Below are 18,097 nucleotides of genomic sequence, written 5' to 3'. Positions count from 1 at the left end.
GCCATTGACGTTGCTTGCCTTGGCAGACCTTAAAATCAATAATACACTCTATTTTGTTTAATACCTTTCAATATTATGGGACTTCCCTATTTAGCCTATAAAATCACATCGATAACGTCATAATTACGTAATATTACGTCATAACGTCACAAAATTTACAGAAATTATAAAACTTTACGTGAACATCACTCCTTGCAAATCTGGTGAGGATACATTTTACCGTTTGGGAGTTATGAGGAATTTCTTTCGTATTACTTAATCAACAATGCGAAATCAACTGGGGTCCGTTTGGACCCCAGCGGACAACACGCACACTTTAGAGTATAACTTCCCCAAAAATCGGCCAATCCCGGTAAAAAATTCTCAGGAGTTGTAAGACATGTACATGAACAAACTCATGGAAGGATTTTTTTCTCCAACGAAAAATGTTGATATGGCACACAGTAAAATACGCCTGGGGTCCAAACGGACCCCATACGGTCGGATGAGGGTTATTCAGAAGTGGTATATTAGTACAGGCTCTCATAAATACTCAATTCGAAGTTCGTATCGGCAATGGTGCGAACAAGTCACTTCTCTTTGGCGTCCTAAGTGCGCCACCAGTCTCACAGATATGGTTGGTTAGGTTAGTGTACTCAAATGGCATTCAAGAAAACATGTGTCAACACATAACATTTACCTGCTTCACAGTCAAGAACAGCAGAAGCAATACCTGCTTGTACGCAAATGTTGATGTTATTTGACTCTTGTCTTTCCGGGTTTTCTCAAGTGTGACTGTCTCCGGTCATGGTATGTGGTAAGACGAGATAGGGTAGGTCCGAAACCCAGTTCTAGGTACGAAACTTCCGTCGTTCTTTCTGAGAAGAATTGTCGGATGGTCGCGCTGCTTAACATGCAATCTGCAGGCGCTTTAAATTGAATCTTGCAACTCCATAATCCTCGTTGCCACTTACCATAGGATGCAAGCACCTTCTTTTCAAGTTCAACGGCCATGCACAGAGACATAACTATGTTCCGAAATGCTCTGTTAGTAACAAAACTGGTGATATCTATGCCCTCTTGTTCTTGTTGGGTAAGAGTGACACCTGTGCTTTGTGAGAAGCCAAACATGTGAGGGTATTATAAGGGAGACCAAGCATCAACTGGTTTTCTACAAGGAATCAAACTTATGATCAGAAATATGCAGAGTCATATCTATGTAAAAAGAACTGAGCAAGATTCAGTTTGTCTATTTGAAATCCTCGTTTTTTTTCTTGTTAAACTACCTTTACCTCTAAACCCTTGAAGAGCCTCAGAATTATCAGCCACCCCTCGTGACAGGTAATGTTAAACTGCAGGCGCACTGTTTACAGTGGGCGCCTTCGTCAACCAAAACACTCGCAAGAAAACATCTCACAGGAGAGAACCGAGTCGTACTGTCTAGATTGAGAGCTAGGGACACCTGCAGCTATGTCAAAGAAAGGAAGAAACGCCCTCCACTCCTTTGCTGAGGTAGACGCTGAAGTCCCAAGGCATAGATGTTGTTGGGTCGCCATCTTGTCGTTGTGCTTGCTGACTGTCAACAGTATTGTGTGCATAAACCTGGCAAGAAGGTTAGCGTTCGTGGAGGGACAACTCGCCAAGCAGGGTGTTTCTGCCAGCGATGAATTCGAAACGTCGACAGAAGGGAGATTTGGATATCATACAGATCCAGAGATGTCTGACAGAGCGAAGGCACGTCTGGCTACAGTCGCAGGCAACAAAGTGAACCAACACGCAGTACGTGTTTTTCAACGAATACATTTCCAAAGTCCTAACACGCTTTACTACTATAATATCTCCAACAATGAACTGTTAAATAACTTTCATGGAAAAAAAATTGGGTTCTTATTAAAATATTTCAACATTCATCACCCATTAATTTCTATTGAGGTAGCTCCATGTTCTTTAAAATGCCTTATTATACACTTTAAATATGTCTTTGTGCTTCAAACATGCAAAACAAGTCTCATGTGTTGTATGCTATTTTTCAGCGTCCTTACAACGGTCCGGCTTTACCATCCTCTCCAAGGGAACATCAAAACAGGACGAGAAGATCAGACACAAAAACATTGGAGACCATAGAGGACGGTATGGACAAACACATTTTCTATGTTAGATTCAGCATTTCCTTTTGATTAGAAAAAGGATAAGAGCATTTTCGAAAATGACATATAGTACCTATTGTCTTCAGTTTTAGCGTTACAGAATTTGTCAAATGATTTCACGATGCAAATTTTTCTCACGCTCCAGTAAGACTCATCAACCAGGAGCACATTGACAGGTACCTCGGTAAATATCGGATTGAAGGAGACTTGACAGTCAAAGTAGGAGGACGCTGGTTCCATGTCTGCCACAGGACATTTGGAAGACAAGAAGCTATGGTGGCGTGTAATCTTCTATATATTACGCCCAGGAAGTACTATCCGTGCGTACTTGTTATTGCTTACGAGTACTGCGATAATCATTTTTGCTGAAAACACATTTACAACATGAAGTTCTCAAACGTGTATGGAATAACACATGGGAATATTATGAAGATAGTAGGACTACGTTCGAGCATAACAACCTACTTACTTAAGAGCCATTGATAGGTGTATTGATTGCGCAAAACAGTGTTTTGTTTTAGTATCTATCGTATAGCCTGAACCACTACCACCCAGTGGTGTAAAGACCTAATCCCTGATTAAACATCTGATCAAAACCCCTACCCATATTGATACGTTCGACGTGCTCGAGATATGGATCTCCTCAAACACGGCATCAACAAAAGTCAAACCAACCTCGAAATTGTGATACGAAGGTAGATACAGTATACGCACATTAACTACTTTTGTCAATTGTACATTTCATACTTACAGCACTAGACTTAGCTATGGACGCCATGAAACACTCTGGTCTCCTGTTGTGTCATGTGAGGGTGACGAACGGAAATTAGGAGACTGCAGGATGGTGGCAGCCAATGCGAGCTGTGAGGATGGTCACTCAGTGAGAATTACATGTTTGGGTAAGTTATTACAGATAATAAAACAAAGTCTATGCCACAAATTCATGCTGAGTTTTATATTTTTGAGCTACCCTTTTACAGTATATTCTAGCTAATCAACTTTGTTGAAGTTCTATTGACAAGCACAAACCATTATTTATTTTGCAGCCTACCTTTTGTTTCGACTGTCCGGTGGCCAGAAACCGAACGAAGGCAGAGTAGAGCTCCACGGACCGTTTGGCTGGGGAACTGTCTGCAACAAAGGCTGGGATATTCATGAGGCAGACGTACTCTGCAGATATCTCGGATACCAAGGAGCCGTCCCTATCTCCGTTAACTTCGACCCAGGCTCCGGACCAATTTGGCTTGGTGATCTAAGGTGTATCGGCAATGAGTCCACCATCCTGGAGTGCCCACACGAATCTGCAGACAACGACTGTGACCATGGCGATGACGTAGAGGTGGTTTGTGATGGTAAATTACCGTCATTACTTCATATTACTTCATTATTGTAGGCACCTGTAGGATATGTTAAAAGGGCTCTTAGAATGGGTTACATCCATTTTTTTCATGCTGCGACCACTATGTAGATTTGACTGATCGCTGAACTAATTAATTTTAGATTTAGAACGAATGTTTCTACGGTTTGTTTTTTTGTTGTTGTCATACTTCCATTATGAAATCAAGGATCACACAAATACAATGCTGGTTGATGTATGGCCGTTTAGCAATCGCCGTCTAGTGGAAAGAGGGCTTTAACTAACCAAAGCAGATAGTTGTATATCTTAAGCCTCCTGCCGTCTGAAGTGACATTGACCTTTTATTTTGGACCATACCAATGAAGAAGATGATCATTGCTATGTAATTGTCTCAGTTTCTATGTTGACTGTAATGATATATGTTGATAGAGTTATAAGAACTCAAATGACTCTGTATCTCTGTTATATTACTGTATCTGACCCTTACCTCTTCCCTCATGACCTCAATTAAAAGCGGCCTGCGTGCCGATTTGAGATTATCATGAATAAACAAAGGTTCAAACAAACAAATACAGGTTCTCGTGTTATTGAGCTACAACAACCGGTGGCTACGTTAACTCCATATCTTTTGAGCATTGTTTTGTGGTGACTCTTCGTAAAATATTAAATCTAAAACGATTCTCATCTTATTCTAATCAGATCATTTCATTCCAAACGTTTTTTTTTCTTACAGTAGACGAGTGTAACTCCAACCCTTGTCAGAATAACGGAACCTGCATTGATGGTGTGGAACAGTACAAATGCCAGTGTGCACACGGATGGGTCGGTGTTCACTGTAAGATAAGTGAGTAAAAAGTACACAAGTAGAATCGTGAGGTTTAATTTTATGCGAACACTGTTTGTTTTTTGACACTGTTTGAAACTCGTGATATCCAGTTGTATTAGATACAGATATAAATTTACTGGTAACTGCCTAAACGCTGCTTCATCTCGTTTTCATTGACAGAAGAAACTTTGCCGTCGATGGAAGTGACTTCACGTGATTGGCCACTACCATATATTATTGCTATGTAATTGTCTCAGTTTGTATGTTGACTGTGATACAGTGCCTCGTATTATTCAGCTACAACAATCGGTGGTTACGTTAAATCCGTAGCTTTTGAGCCTTGTTTTGTGGTGGCCATTCGTAAAACATGAAATCTAAAAGAAAATCTTATCATATTCTTATCAACTCGTCACATTCATTACGTTTTTTCTTTACAGGAGACGAGTGTAACTCAAACCCTTGTCAGAATAACGGGACCTGCATTGCTGGTGTGGAACACTACATATGCCAGTGTGGACGCGGATGGGTCGGTGTTCACTGTGAGATAAGTAAGTATAATATGCATGAGTAAAATTGCGATTTTTCTATACAATTTGAAATTCTTTAATCACGTCGTATGAGATACAAATAAAGAATAGATATGCTAGTTACTGCATGCCTAAACGCTACTTCATGTCGTATATATTTACAGGAGAAAAATTGTCGTCGATGGAAGTGACTTCCTTTAATTGGGCACACATTGAAGCTGCCTCAGGTGAGCCCAATTAAGCTTGTATCTTTGGGTAATGCAGGACTTCGCCACAATAGGTTGTTTGATCGAAAATATTTATGAATGATTTTTTTTTATTTACATCATATTTCCAAATGTATCTAAATATGTAGTTGTACTTATCGTCGTTGTTATAACATTCGCAAAAAGGCTCATGAAATATGAAAAAAATACAGCCTCCGACCATCAGATATGAGGATGGGATCTGGTACAGATAAATACGCATATAATGAGACTCAAGTAACGTTACCGTGCACACCTGCCCCGCTGTGACGACATATCATAACTAACGTGTCCATACGCTAATAGTGGCGAGAGTACAATATTTTCATTTGGTTTGGTAAGAAATACTTTATATATTTAGAAAGACACATGATAAACCGAAGAATGTAAAGGGAAATGATGATCTTATTTAACAATACTATGTATTTTTTTTCTTATACAGATTCCCAAAGCGACACTCACACAGTAAAACGTAAGTTATTTGTACAGTATTATTTCAGGAACGGTATAAAAGCACAGTACGTTTGAAAGTCTATGTTTATTGAGAAAGCTAATATGCCTTTTTTTCCTACAAATTATGCTAGTAAGTTGAAGAGTTCCTTTCTACAGAGTATATTTGTTCATCCAGGGGATGACACTGTCCTCACAAAGCAATGGGAACAGTTTGAACCATCCGACAAGTTCCGATTTAACAGCGGCATACTGACAGTTTTGGAGGAGGGTGACTATTATGTTTACAGCCAGGTAAGATATGATAATGTATTTGGTCACAAATAACGAAGGGAGTAAAGGAATGAAAGGAAAATGTTAGCTTTAAAACTATTATATACTCTGTATTATATACTCTGTATTATATAGATAGATAATTAGATAGATAGATAGATAGATAGATAGATAGATAGATAGATAGATAGATAGATAGATAGATAGATAGATAGATAGATAGATAGATAGATAGATAGATATCGCTAATATGTAATATAAAATATAAAATTTAAAATAGTTTCATGTATAAAGTTAACATTTTATAAATACATCTAACATTTTCGAGACAACGCACATTTTTCTACTGCATATTTCCATCTTCATACATTTAGAAACTATAAAGTTAAATAATGAATGTTCTATTGATGGTCTAAAGCAAAATCCGTATTTATGTACATTTTGATACCCATTTTCATTATATATTCATAACCCAACTTTCTCCAAAAAATGTCCTTTTGTTGTATACAGGTTTATTATCGGTACAACAGCAAAACATCCCCAGTAGTCAGCCATTCTGTGATGGTGGTAAAAACTGATAAAGACAACCCATACCGCTTCTTGACTTGCTGGAAGTATATGGAGGAGACTGACCCCTGGAACACCTGCTATACCGCAGGAGTCATTCACCTGTTTAGTAACGACAGCGTGTACCTGCACATGCCGTGTGACGGCTGTGTCATCAAACTGGACCATGACGCAACGTTTTTTGGAGTCATGAAACTTTCAAACGCCGGAGGCCAACACAAAAGTCTCGACATGAATAATCATGGCGAAAAGTCATCATCGGACGGTGCCACTCCAGATAAAGTTGAAGACGTCCCGCCAACGGTTGTTCGCCGTGATCAATCTGGCAAGTCAAGGTTGGAAAAACTGATCGAAAGTAACTTTCGAACCATTCTTAATGAGCTACCAAATGGGAGTAGCTATCGCCTTACGAGAAGAGGCAAAATAGTGCTGAAGTGAAGATAACTACAGGCAAACGTTAGAATTTCTGAACAATGTTGCTGACGTCTTTTTATATCTATCAATTACTATACTCGCATTACTGTTGCCTATCGAAGTTGTTGAAGACGACGAGCTGTACTATACAGCTGAGAGCAATGATCGATATATTTTTAATTATCTGTGTACTTTGTACTACCAGTTAAACTTGCACTGATTAAAGGCATGAATAAAAATATTGCATTTCAGTTTTTCTCTCTCCTCTTCAACATTTAGTGGCTTACAAAAACCTGCTATACGACACTGGTACTTTGATGCAAGAACAAAGTGTCTTGTCATCTTTGACACCATGAAAAGGTTAGAAATTGTATGCTGTTGATCATGCTCTTTGTAGCTTGTAACTCAATCATGACGATAAACATTACAAGGTGACGAAACCCTTTTGCCCCTACTGTCAACACCACTGACTTTCAATGTGGCGACCCCCCGGTTACACACACGACAAAGGGGCCTTTGTCAAGTAAAGATCTGTATTAAAGACAACAGTAGCACCTAACCAGCCAAGCATAGCCTACCCAAATAAAACCTAACCACAGTAAAACTAGAAGGTGATCAGTACTTATCGGTCATGTGATCTGTGTGTGACGGCATGCGCATGAGTCATGTCAACTACGTACAGGTAATCTATTAAAGTCAAATGCAAAAGTGAACATTTCGTTGTAAGCAAGGACACCAAACAAGGATCAAAAAGATGTTCAAGCACAGCAAGAATCGAGGGTAATATATTCCAGCAGAGCAAAGCTTAAATTCAGCAGGTGAGTCTTGATAAGATATACTTTGTCGTTGAAGATTATCAAATCAGTGTTCTTATTCCAGGTCTTTGCATGGTGGTTAAATCCTGCGTCTTTTCAAGACAGTAGATTACATCGTAATATGTTTTTGTAATTCATATGAGAAATTTGTATACAATTAACATTGAAATGTTGGTCGCCTATCAGAAATTAAATAATCAATCGGCGTTTCGCAAGACGGAGGGAGGGGGTAGCTTCGTTTTCGGGTAGCAGTGCTACAAATTAATTGTAAATTTTCTAAATGGCAGTAACTTCGTACCTGTTGTAGAAGTAGCTTACTAGTTGCATATGTCACTGAAAATTACATTGTACCTTTCCTCCCCCAGTCCACTGGGCTATCATATAAGATACGGCAAAAAAGGTAATGATGATACGTCTTTAAACTTGTCTATACTTTAGTTAGAGGAATGATGAGTTATGCATCACTATGACCTCAAACTTCTGTACAATGACGAAATCTCAATCATGTACCATTTTCTAAAGAAACCTTTCAGTCAACTTCCTCTTTAACCTGTGTCCATAGATTCCAAGATGGCGCAACCGCATACAAGTAGTCACCTGTCAACATTCGTTGTTTGCGTAACAATGGCAGCCTATTGGTTTACACCGATTCAAACCTGTCCAGTGAACTGCACCTGTCCTGCGGACCCAGTAAGTGTCATTTGTAGTGGACAGGGTTTTACCTCTATTCCTGAAAACTTACCAAAGAACACAGTAACACTGAACCTTTCCAATAACAAGATAACTGTCCTTGACCTTCGTGCGTTGTATGACCTTAAATCTTTGGAACGTATTGACATCTCATCAAATGAAATAAAGACGATCCATGGATCGTTTGAATCATTCAAAAACCTTACACTCATCAACCTTTCCCAAAATAAAATTGAAGCTATCTCCTGGACAACATTCGGAAAACTGTCACAAATGACCCGCTTAAAACTGGGTGGAAATCCGTTCAACTGTGACTGTAACCAATGGGACATACATCTGTGCGACTGCAGTGGTGATATCTTTAGCTGCACCTGCAACATACAATGGTTAAAAGAACAGATGGAGAAGTACCCGAACCTTGACAGGGACGTAACGTGTCAGAATCCAGCCGCAGTCCGTGGCAAGGCCATAGAAAAGGTTATCTTCATTCCACATTGGTGTGAAACTAAGTACCAAGCCATATTAGGTGGGACTGTATCTGCCTTCATTGTTTTAATCATGGCTTGTGCGGTACTATGTCGCCTAAAACGGAGGCAGCTCCGCTCTTGTTTGGAAACCTGTTCTAAATGTGCAAGACATGATGACACTTCTGTTCACACATCCATCAATACCGAGTCAACGGCGAAACGATTATATGAATCGATAAGCCCAAGACTGTCTGAAGCTGGAGAGCAAGAAGCGGCTTTTGGTGAGTTTGAAAATATTCACTTTTGAATAGAATAGACGAAATGCAAATCGCTGATATAAATAGATGCATATTGAATAATGATATATGTGTCTTTGTTGTCTATGAACGACTGTCATTTTATTTCGCTATCGTTGGGTACTGTTCTTACATACCAATAATCAGCCCCATTAATCTATTTCACATCTACTACAGAAGACAACGCCGGAAACAGTGGATCCTTCCAGGGCATCATTCAAGCGACCGATCCAAAGGCAAAACGAGGTGAGAATGATTGCAATGGAAATTTCGTCTGTACTAGAGAGGAAGAAGCGGCTATTGGTGAGTTTAGAATATTCACATTTTAATATAGAATATGGGAAATACAAAACGCTGATAGATATATGCACATTAAATATATGTGTTATTGTTGTCTATGAACGACTGTAATTTTACCTCACTATCGATGAGTACAGTAACTTAACGTTTTTACATCTTGGTACCCTTGAAGGTTCAGCAATAGACCTCGAAGATCTAATCAAGCGAAACTACCCACTGTTGAGGAAAAGGCTGCAAGTATCAGACTTGTTCCCACATCTCATTCAGAGGGGATTGCTGCAGGCTGAGGAGAAGGAGAATATCAACAGCAAAACATCCAGAGAGGGAAAAGCCGAGGCTCTCCTGGACCTCCTTGGTCCGCAGGGAAAGTGCACGTGCGATGAGTTTGTGGAGATCCTTAGGATTGGAAAGCACGAGCATATTGTAGGCCGATTGAAATGAAATATAACGTTTATTAAATTTACATGTACAGTATGCTTAATTCCAGGTATGGAGTTGGCGATGTAAACATATTCTCTGAAGCTTGGGACTCAAATACTTGCATAATACAATAATTTTTCATCATCCTTATTAATTGTTTCTTTTTTACGGATATTCCTGAAACATTCCTGACTTGATCTGATCTGATTGAGTGTCTTCACTCCCTAAATGTCAATGTCGTTTTTCGAGTTAAGAAGAATTTTTTTTCTAAAACTCGAGAACCAATGGTGTACATGTGGTTTAAATATGATGTACTCTATTTTCTCACATTGTTGTGTTGTGTGCTTGATTAAAACATGATACTAGCTTGGTTTAGATAGTGAAGGAGGCATTACCTTCAACGCCGATTGATAAAGCAGTGTTTAATTGTCTGAACTTGTTTGCTATATATTATTTGTTAGTTGTCAACACGTCAGTACTCGTTCATAACAGGAAAAACTTCAAAATGTTGGGATGGTTTCTGGGCCACTTATGACTCTGTGCTGTACATGCCCAACCATAGGCTGATCTCACCAAAATAGTTCGAGTGTATAACTCCGATCTGTCATGTGCGACAGGAACATGTGGGGACACTTGTGTCACCTCACTGAGGATAAACTGGACTGAACTGTTAGTTGATACTCTACTGGCCTTTGTAAGCAGGCTTTCTGTTAGTGTGACATGGCAATTTTGTCTGACAGGTTATTAAAAGCCGCACAAAAAGACCACAAATAAATGTGTAAGAAGGTAGTGATACTTCACCTCAAGAAACAGATGATTTCTCCCAATCGGGCCGATGTGTGCTAACCAGAGAGCAATTAAATGATGAACTATGCATTCCTAACACACCTTTCTTCTGACTAAATGAGCTGCCGACTGGACAGAAGTTTGGCGTTACCAGTGGAGTGCAAATAGTGCTGAGGTGAAGATAACTACAGGCAAACACTAACGTTTCAAACAATACTGACTCATGTCTTTTGTCTGTTTATCATTGTACTCGTATAACTGTTTCTCATCAATGTTGTCGAGTAAGAAGTTTTTTTTACTCATGAAAACGACAACGAACTGTACCTTACAGCAGAGAGTACACTGTAACTTGCACTAAGTCATGCCACAACTCCAAACATTGCAGTGCACTCGCTGTCTCTCTCTTTTCCCCTCTCTCTCTACTTCAAAATTAGGTAAGTAACAGAAAAGAACACTGCGATACTGGTTCTCTGCAAGGACAGCGTGTGACCTTTGACACACCATGAAAAGGTTTGAAACTGTATGCTGTTGATCATTCATTTTGTAACCTGTAACTCAATCATGACGATAAACATTACAAGGTGACGAAACTCTTTTGCCCCTACTGTCAACACCACTGACTTTCAATGGGTGACCCTCCGGTGACACACACAACAAAGGTGCATTTGTCAAGTAAAGATCCGTATGAAAGACAACAGCAACACCGAACCAACCAAGCATAGCGTACACAAATAAAACCTAACCACAGTAAAACTAGAAGGTGATCAGATCGGTCATGTGATCTTTGTGTGAGGGCATGCGTATGAGTCATGTCAACTACAGGTAATCTAAGTCAAATGCAGAAGTGAACATTACGTTGTAAGCGCGGATACTAAACGTGCAACAAGTGATAGTTGCTTTGCATCCTCAGACAAAAGACAGGTGTTTAAGCACAACATGAGGCGAGGGTAGTCGATTCTGGCAGAGTAAAGCTTTAATTCAACAGGTGAGTCTGGATAACATTTGACTTTCGTTGAAAATTGCCTAATGTTCCTCTTCCGGGTCTTAGTACGGTGGCCTTTGAAAATCAAACGTGTTTTCAGGAGTCAAGATAGTAACTAAAACTGTGATATGTTAATGTAATTTACATAGGAAGTTTATATGCAAACTGTTTTGAAACGTTCACTGTTCCAGAGAAAATATTCGATCAGTAATGTCTTGACGGAGGGGGAGGGGGGCAAGGTTAGTTTTTTAAGGTAGCAGTACTATACATCATTCGTTAAGTGTTTGGCTGGCTATCATTGTTTTATTGTGTAGCTTATCAGTTGTGCATGTCATGTTGTTAGCGGTGTTTCACAACTACCCCAGACTCCCCCATTCCCGTAGGAAATTAGAATAAGATACGGCAAAAGGCATTCATACTTACTCATTAGATCCAGAGGAATACCACCCGAAACAGTTATAGATTACTATAATTTCAAATATCTAAAACGTTTACAGTAATATTTTACTGAAGAAAACTTGATTACATGCAATCTTCAAAAGCAAATCAGTCAGTTCCTCTTTCACATATGAAGTAAACTTCCTCTTTCACATGCTTTGTTTATAGATCCCAAGATGGCGCAACCACAAACAAGTAGACGTCTGTCAACATTCTTTGTTTACGTAACAATGGCAGCCTATTGGTTTGCACCGATTCGAACCTGTCCGGTGAACTGCAACTGTGTTTCAGACCCTTTTATGGTTGTAGTTTGTAGCGGACAGGGTTTTGCCACCATTCCTAAAGACATACCAAAGAACACAGTAACATTGAATCTTGCCTACAACAAGATAACTGTTCTTGACCTTCGTACGTTGTATGACCTTGAATCTTTGGAACGAGTCGACTTCTCATCGAATGAAATCAAGACGATCCATGGGTCGCTTGAATCATTCAAAAATCTTTATATCATTGACCTTTCACGAAATAACATAGAAGCTATCCCCTGGACAACATTCGGAAACGTCCTGCCACAAATGAACGTCCTACACCTGGGCGGAAACCCGTTCAACTGTGACTGTAACCAAAGGGACACTGACCAGTGTGACTGCAGTGGAGATATTTTCCAGTGCACTTGTACATGTAACATGCAGTGGTTACAAGAACAGGTTAGGGAGTACCCGAACCTTGGCTGGGACGTAACGTGTCAGAATCCAGTCTCAGTCCGGGGTAAGGACATAAAAGAGGTTATTTTCATGCCGCAAGGGTGTGAAACTAAGTGCCACAAGATGTTATATGGGGCGGTTGGAGGAGGGGTAGGGGGATTGGTACTACTTGTGGCAGTTGTTGTCGCCATACTATGCCGTAAGAAGATCCGCCGTTGTTGGAACACTTGTCATCGACGTAGAATGCTGGGCGAATCTTACAGTCATCTTACAACTGACCCACGAGCAGAAATAGCCTCCTCTATATCTTCAAGTACAAGAATGACTGAAGTTGACGAAGAAGAAATCCGTAACGGTGAGTGTTTAATCTAAATAATATTTGGTCATATATCTTCGCGTATTTTTTTTACTGCTTGTTTTGTTATATGAAAAAGACGCCTTGAAAAAGGGTTGCAAAATTCTCTATCTGCACTTTTATGGTGCACTTCCATCATATTAACGAACGGCTGATTGTTATATTGTAGCAGCCGTGATGTTAATGTGATGAATCATTCTCTAAATTGTTAATGTTACTGATGTTCGTATCATGTTCTATTCCCCAAAAAATGCCCTTCCTTTAACATTAGCTTGAAGTTTGCATTCTATTGGTTTTTTCTTCTAACAATTGTGCTGTCGGTGTGATACCGCATATACAGTAGTGTTTTCCATACAAGCTTTTAGTGCACACAGTAACAGAGAGTGCAATATAACGATAGCAAGTATATTTGCAGGAGAGGACGCCATGCCAATAGGACCAGACCCCAAGGGGAATGTTGAGGCAGAAGTCCATCCGAATAACGAACAAGCTGAGAACGAGGAACATTTAGGTGAGTCAAAGGTCTCTTGTTGGTAAGATTAACGGCTGTCCCGTTTTGATCCTGATGTAAATGTGTAAATGTAAATGAAATGGTATATATTATGTGAAACTGTATTGATTTTAAAATGAATGCTTGTAAAAATCGGAACGCAATTCAGGGAGGCATTAGCTAATCCCTGCTTTTGTACGATTTGTGTTGAATTGAATAAACATTGCATTATAATTAAAGCGCGCGCGCGCGCGCGCGTGTGTGTGTGTGTGTGTGTGTGTGTGTGTGTGTGTGTGCATGTAAGCACCGTGTGTGCGCATCTTTGTACGTTCGTGAGTTTATGTAGTGTTACATGGTGTACGGGTACTTCTTGTTTCAGACAGACAGAATCATTCTATTCGCTTTATCACACAGTACCGGACCTGACCGGGGAACAAGACATGACACAACCAAAAACCTATCCAGATGGAGAGAACATCATCAACATAGAACACCGAGTTAGTGAGCGGCTACCATTCGAAATAGCCAACATGATCGTCACTGAGCAACAACTTAATAAGCTTGCGATGAACTTGGGCAAAGAGTGGGAAAACTTAGCAAGTCATTTGGGTGTCACGAGGGCCAAAGTGGAAACAATACAACAGAACAATGTAAGAAACGTAAACGCGCAGAAGCTAGAAATGCTGTTGGCTTGGAAGGCCAATCTAAAGAACAATGCCACGGTAGGGAACTTGGTGAGGGCGTTAGAAGCGTTTGATAATGGCGCGATCGACGAAGACAAGTTTGATTTCTTCCTTGAGCTATCCGAAGTGACGGCACAGAATTCTGAAGAACCCTCAAACAAAGTAAGAAAAAAATCTACTTTCACAGCCCTTCATAAAACTAGTCCATTAATCTATTTATTATTTTGTATTCATGTAATTACACAACATTAGTCATGTATTAAATCCAGTAAATATCAGCATGTTGTTTGCTATTTTAGGGGCCCCGGCACTGCGTCAACGAAGAGAGATCGGCCCCCGCCAGGGGAGAAGTCCACCCCGACTACTCAGCAACGTTCCAGGTGAACGGAGTGAAGGTGTTCTTCCCCCAGCGTTCGATAGAGCGAGTAAGGACTGTTTCAGTTGAGGTAAGATTTATCAGTTTGGAGCGTTCTTTAACGCTTTATTTTCATGTCAATGAACTGGATGTATCTATCTTCAAGATTTCTCTCGGGATCTAAACAATCTGGGCTTTCAGCATATGTAAAATTTATTTTTAAAAAACACGACCAGTCTGGACAGGAAGTTTAGATGCATTCGTTCACAAGTGGAAAAATGTGTTATCAAATTGTCTTTGAAGGGCCTGTGAACATACTCCGTTTATTGCTCTGCGCTAAAATATTGTGTGAGATTTCTCATGTGGTCACATTATAACTGATGCCATTTACAGCATACATTATATTTTACTGTCATGACAGGTAGAGCACCCTGTTGTTCGGAATCAGCGACAAAGGGAGATTCTACAAGACGGCGTGTGCGGTCCACTGATCACTGTGGTGCAATCCAGCGACGGAAGGTTCCGGAACCCAGTCACTGTTACAGTCGATCTGCAGTACCCTGCTGGCTCCAAGCAGTCGGAACCAAATGAGGACCTAAGGTGGCGTCTCTTGAGGGAAACAAGTAACAACGGGTGGAAAGACGTCATAGACTTCAGTCCACAAGTCACAGACACGACCATAGAGTACAAGACGTCAGAGTTTTGCAGGTAGTTACAAAATTGCCAACACCTTTCCCTAGGCTTGCCTTAGATAATGCACTTTTTGAATATTCAGATCATTCTTTGGTCCACTTTGTTTCAAGGGTCAATCCTCACACAATGTGAATTCTTGCTATAAAGGTGATTTGCAACTTAGTATTCATGTTTTTCTCATGATAGGCACTGGCTGATCAAGCTGACTGAAGACACAGTGCTGTCATTCTTGCAGAGGATCGACGACTTCATTCAAGACTACTTCAACCCTCTTGTAGTCCTCACAATGTATCCAGACCAAAACGGTATGTTTTCTTTTAGTAACCTGGACTAGGTGCTATCCTCTGTTGTTACCGGTGACTCTCCTTTTTTCTCTCTTGCATGGTAAGCAAGCAAAAAGAGATAGCCGATGGAAACTATGGAGAATAGTATCCAGGCTATTAGTAACCAGCAACTTACAAAAAAGAGAATGCCTTCGGAAATCATGATGACCATCAAATATATTAAATACATTTCATACTAATTTACAAGTATCATTTTCACCAGGTGCGGTAGTGTTGGACTGCCTGCAGAAAGCCGACCCCAGCCTGAAGCAACTCGTCCTGAAGACCGGCTACAAGCAGAGATGCATCCCTATGGACCAGACAGAGGAAGTCCAGGCAAGCCTTGAGGGGAACATCACATTCACGTGGAGGGACAGCATGGCAGGGGAGATCACATTTCAGCATCCTAAGAGCGTGCGAGGTGATCTCAACAAGAAGGAAGTCTTCCTCTCTCTCCGAGATGGCGCCGACCCAAACCACCTTGGCTACATCACGTACAGCATTGCCCAACGACAAGTGACGCAGATGCCTATCTCGGTAACAGGTAGGAACGCCTTATTTGCACGCATTTTATTTCAAGGATATTCAGCTAAATGGTGGGATGTGATTATCAGGCACGGTAAATGGGATAGCTTTCGCACGAGGGATGGGGGGTGGAGGATTCCTTTGGATGAGTACATTCTTGCATGGGGGCCTAAAGTTTCAAAAGTCTTTATGCATTTTGGGCCGAAGTAATGTTGGAACGATACATTTTGCAAGAGGAGGAATGGGCATGAAATATTAAGCATTTGCACGCAAATGTTACCTTTTTAGTTGTTTTAATGATACTACAAGTACACGAAACATAATGAAGTACAAGGAGATGATAAAGGCAGGGAAAGTTAAGCGCTATACTGAAAACATGCTTTCTTTTCGATAGCTGGCTCAGTTCCTAACATCTCAAAAGAGGTTTTGGGGTTCTGTCGCCTGCTCACATCATCGCTGGGAGTCAACTTCGTCCCGCTTTCTGATCAAAAGGCGGATATGGAACGGGTGAAGAAGATCAGTGAGTGGGAGACAAACTTTGCAAGCAGACAAAGTTGTAGACTCAGTGATAGGGCAGATGACCTGATAAACTATCGCAAAAGGGCCGTGTGTAAGATAGACTGGCCGACTGACGGACATGGAACTGGGTTTCTGATAGGACAGAAGGAAATAATAACGAACTACCACGTACTAAAGTTGATGCGCGAGGCATATGAAACGAATCGCAATCCGCTAGAGTACAAAGCCACCTTCCACATATCTGGCATTGAACATGTATTCCATTTCGCAATGACTGAGCCCCTGTCCTGGGATGACAGCCTGGATTACGCGATTCTGGAGTTAGATTCTGAACCTGACTCCACCCAGATTCCAACTTTGGGCCAGTATATCTCACGTATCCCTGAATCCACACGCTTTGCCGTGGTGGTCGGGCATCCGTTTGGAGGATCAAGACAGTTAGACTACTGTCACATGGCTTCTGTAGACGAAAAATTTGCGATCCATGTGAAGTTTGGAAACCCCCAGGCCCCCCGGCCCAACCCAGACCTGGTCTCATACCATTCACATGAAATGTACTTTGGCTCATCTGGTTCACCCGGCTTTAACACTGATGGTAATGTCATCCTGTTGCACGCTAAAGGCTACTTCCCGTACTACAATAGCCCTAGTGTCATTGAGCAAGGTGTAAAACTTACCAGTATTATAGAACATGCAAGGAGTAATCTCTCAGGGGAAAAGTTTGATGAACTGTTCCCAATGTTTTCCTTCCTTCCCCAAGGTAACCCTTTAATCGGAGGGGACGAAATGATGGAAACAGAATAGTTAATCAATAGACCGTATTTAACCTTAAGGACGTAGATGGACTCACATGGACACGAATTGTAACAATTAACGATGGATATACAGAATATCGTTCCTACTAAAGATAACTTGCGCTTTATGTTGTCTATAGATTTATTACAGAAAACAGCTGTGAGCCATAATAGTCAATTGTCATTTGGTGCAGCAAAGTGATATCTGCGGTAAAAGCAAAGCCAAATTTGACAAATAGAAGGACATTTGAGATGTTGTGATTCATATCCTTCATTTTTTTATTTGCTCAATTCAACTCTGCTGAAAGCTTTGCACACTGTAATTATAAATTCTGGAGTTACTTAGACTATTAAATCATCTTACTTGGCCTATGTGGTGTGTGCTGAAGTGTTCCAACGTTTCTTAATCTTCCGTTAATTTTCATATCAAAGTTTATAATTTGAATGTTTGTTGGAAGTGCTTTGTGTATGTCGTTTATGTTGATTTCTTCAATTTTACCAAGTCAAATTGGTGTGTATTGTGTTAAGATAGTGTAACAGAAAGCGTAAAGATGAAAACTGACTTTTGATGATGTAACTGTTTAATCTCGACAAAATAAATGCTGCATTGTTTATACTGTATGTTCCATTTGTAACTCATTTATTTTCCAAAGTGCATCAGATTTGGAATTTTGAGA

At 40.4% G+C, this 18,097-nt stretch overlaps 2 protein-coding genes across 3 annotated transcripts; both read left to right on the top strand.

Moving 5' to 3' along the window:
• The first annotated feature begins 1,449 nt into the window (after window positions 1-1,449).
• LOC136420265 (uncharacterized) lies at window positions 1,450-7,018 on the top strand. The gene is made up of 10 exons (XM_066407116.1): window positions 1,450-1,758; window positions 2,013-2,109; window positions 2,272-2,409; window positions 3,173-3,478; window positions 4,217-4,327; window positions 4,747-4,857; window positions 5,001-5,063; window positions 5,524-5,553; window positions 5,710-5,825; window positions 6,315-7,018. The coding sequence occupies exons 1-10, from the start codon at window positions 1,450-1,452 to the stop codon at window positions 6,807-6,809; spliced, it is 1,776 nt and encodes a 591-aa protein (XP_066263213.1). The 3' UTR covers window positions 6,810-7,018.
• A 4,265-nt stretch (window positions 7,019-11,283) lies between these two features.
• Window positions 11,284-18,036, top strand: LOC136420888 (serine protease FAM111B-like). Of its 2 annotated transcripts, XM_066408001.1 has the most exons (8): window positions 11,297-11,544; window positions 12,148-13,038; window positions 13,454-13,549; window positions 13,943-14,657; window positions 14,988-15,274; window positions 15,446-15,564; window positions 15,806-16,126; window positions 16,502-18,036. In XM_066408001.1, the coding sequence occupies exons 6-8, from the start codon at window positions 15,546-15,548 to the stop codon at window positions 17,428-17,430; spliced, it is 1,269 nt and encodes a 422-aa protein (XP_066264098.1). In that variant the 5' UTR covers window positions 11,297-11,544; window positions 12,148-13,038; window positions 13,454-13,549; window positions 13,943-14,657; window positions 14,988-15,274; window positions 15,446-15,545; the 3' UTR covers window positions 17,431-18,036. The 2 variants fall into 2 exon arrangements, 1 of the variants encoding a protein (XP_066264098.1); XR_010753343.1 differs by lacking the exons at window positions 15,446-15,564; window positions 15,806-16,126; window positions 16,502-18,036 and having other exon boundaries at window positions 11,284-11,544; window positions 14,988-15,269.
• The last annotated feature ends 61 nt before the right edge of the window (window positions 18,037-18,097 follow it).

This window comes from Branchiostoma lanceolatum, chromosome 15 (genome assembly GCF_035083965.1).
Source record: "Branchiostoma lanceolatum isolate klBraLanc5 chromosome 15, klBraLanc5.hap2, whole genome shotgun sequence".
In the NCBI taxonomy this organism is placed as follows: Eukaryota; Metazoa; Chordata; class Leptocardii; order Amphioxiformes; family Branchiostomatidae; genus Branchiostoma; species Branchiostoma lanceolatum.
Note: the sequence above shows the minus strand (reverse complement) of the source record. Positions and strands in the feature narration are given on the sequence as shown.

Excerpts from the sequence above, each read along its gene's own strand:
- LOC136420265 (XM_066407116.1), top strand. The coding sequence starts at position 1,450 with ATGTCAAAGAAAGGAAGAAACGCCCTCCACTCCTTTGCTGAGGTAGAC. Across the intron at positions 1,759-2,012 it reads ACAAAGTGAACCAACACGCA|CGTCCTTACAACGGTCCGGC; the intron begins GTACGTGTTTTT and ends GCTATTTTTCAG. Across the intron at positions 5,554-5,709 it reads CGACACTCACACAGTAAAAC|GGGATGACACTGTCCTCACA; the intron begins GTAAGTTATTTG and ends TTGTTCATCCAG.
- LOC136420888 (XM_066408001.1), top strand. Across the intron at positions 16,127-16,501 it reads GATGCCTATCTCGGTAACAG|CTGGCTCAGTTCCTAACATC; the intron begins GTAGGAACGCCT and ends TCTTTTCGATAG.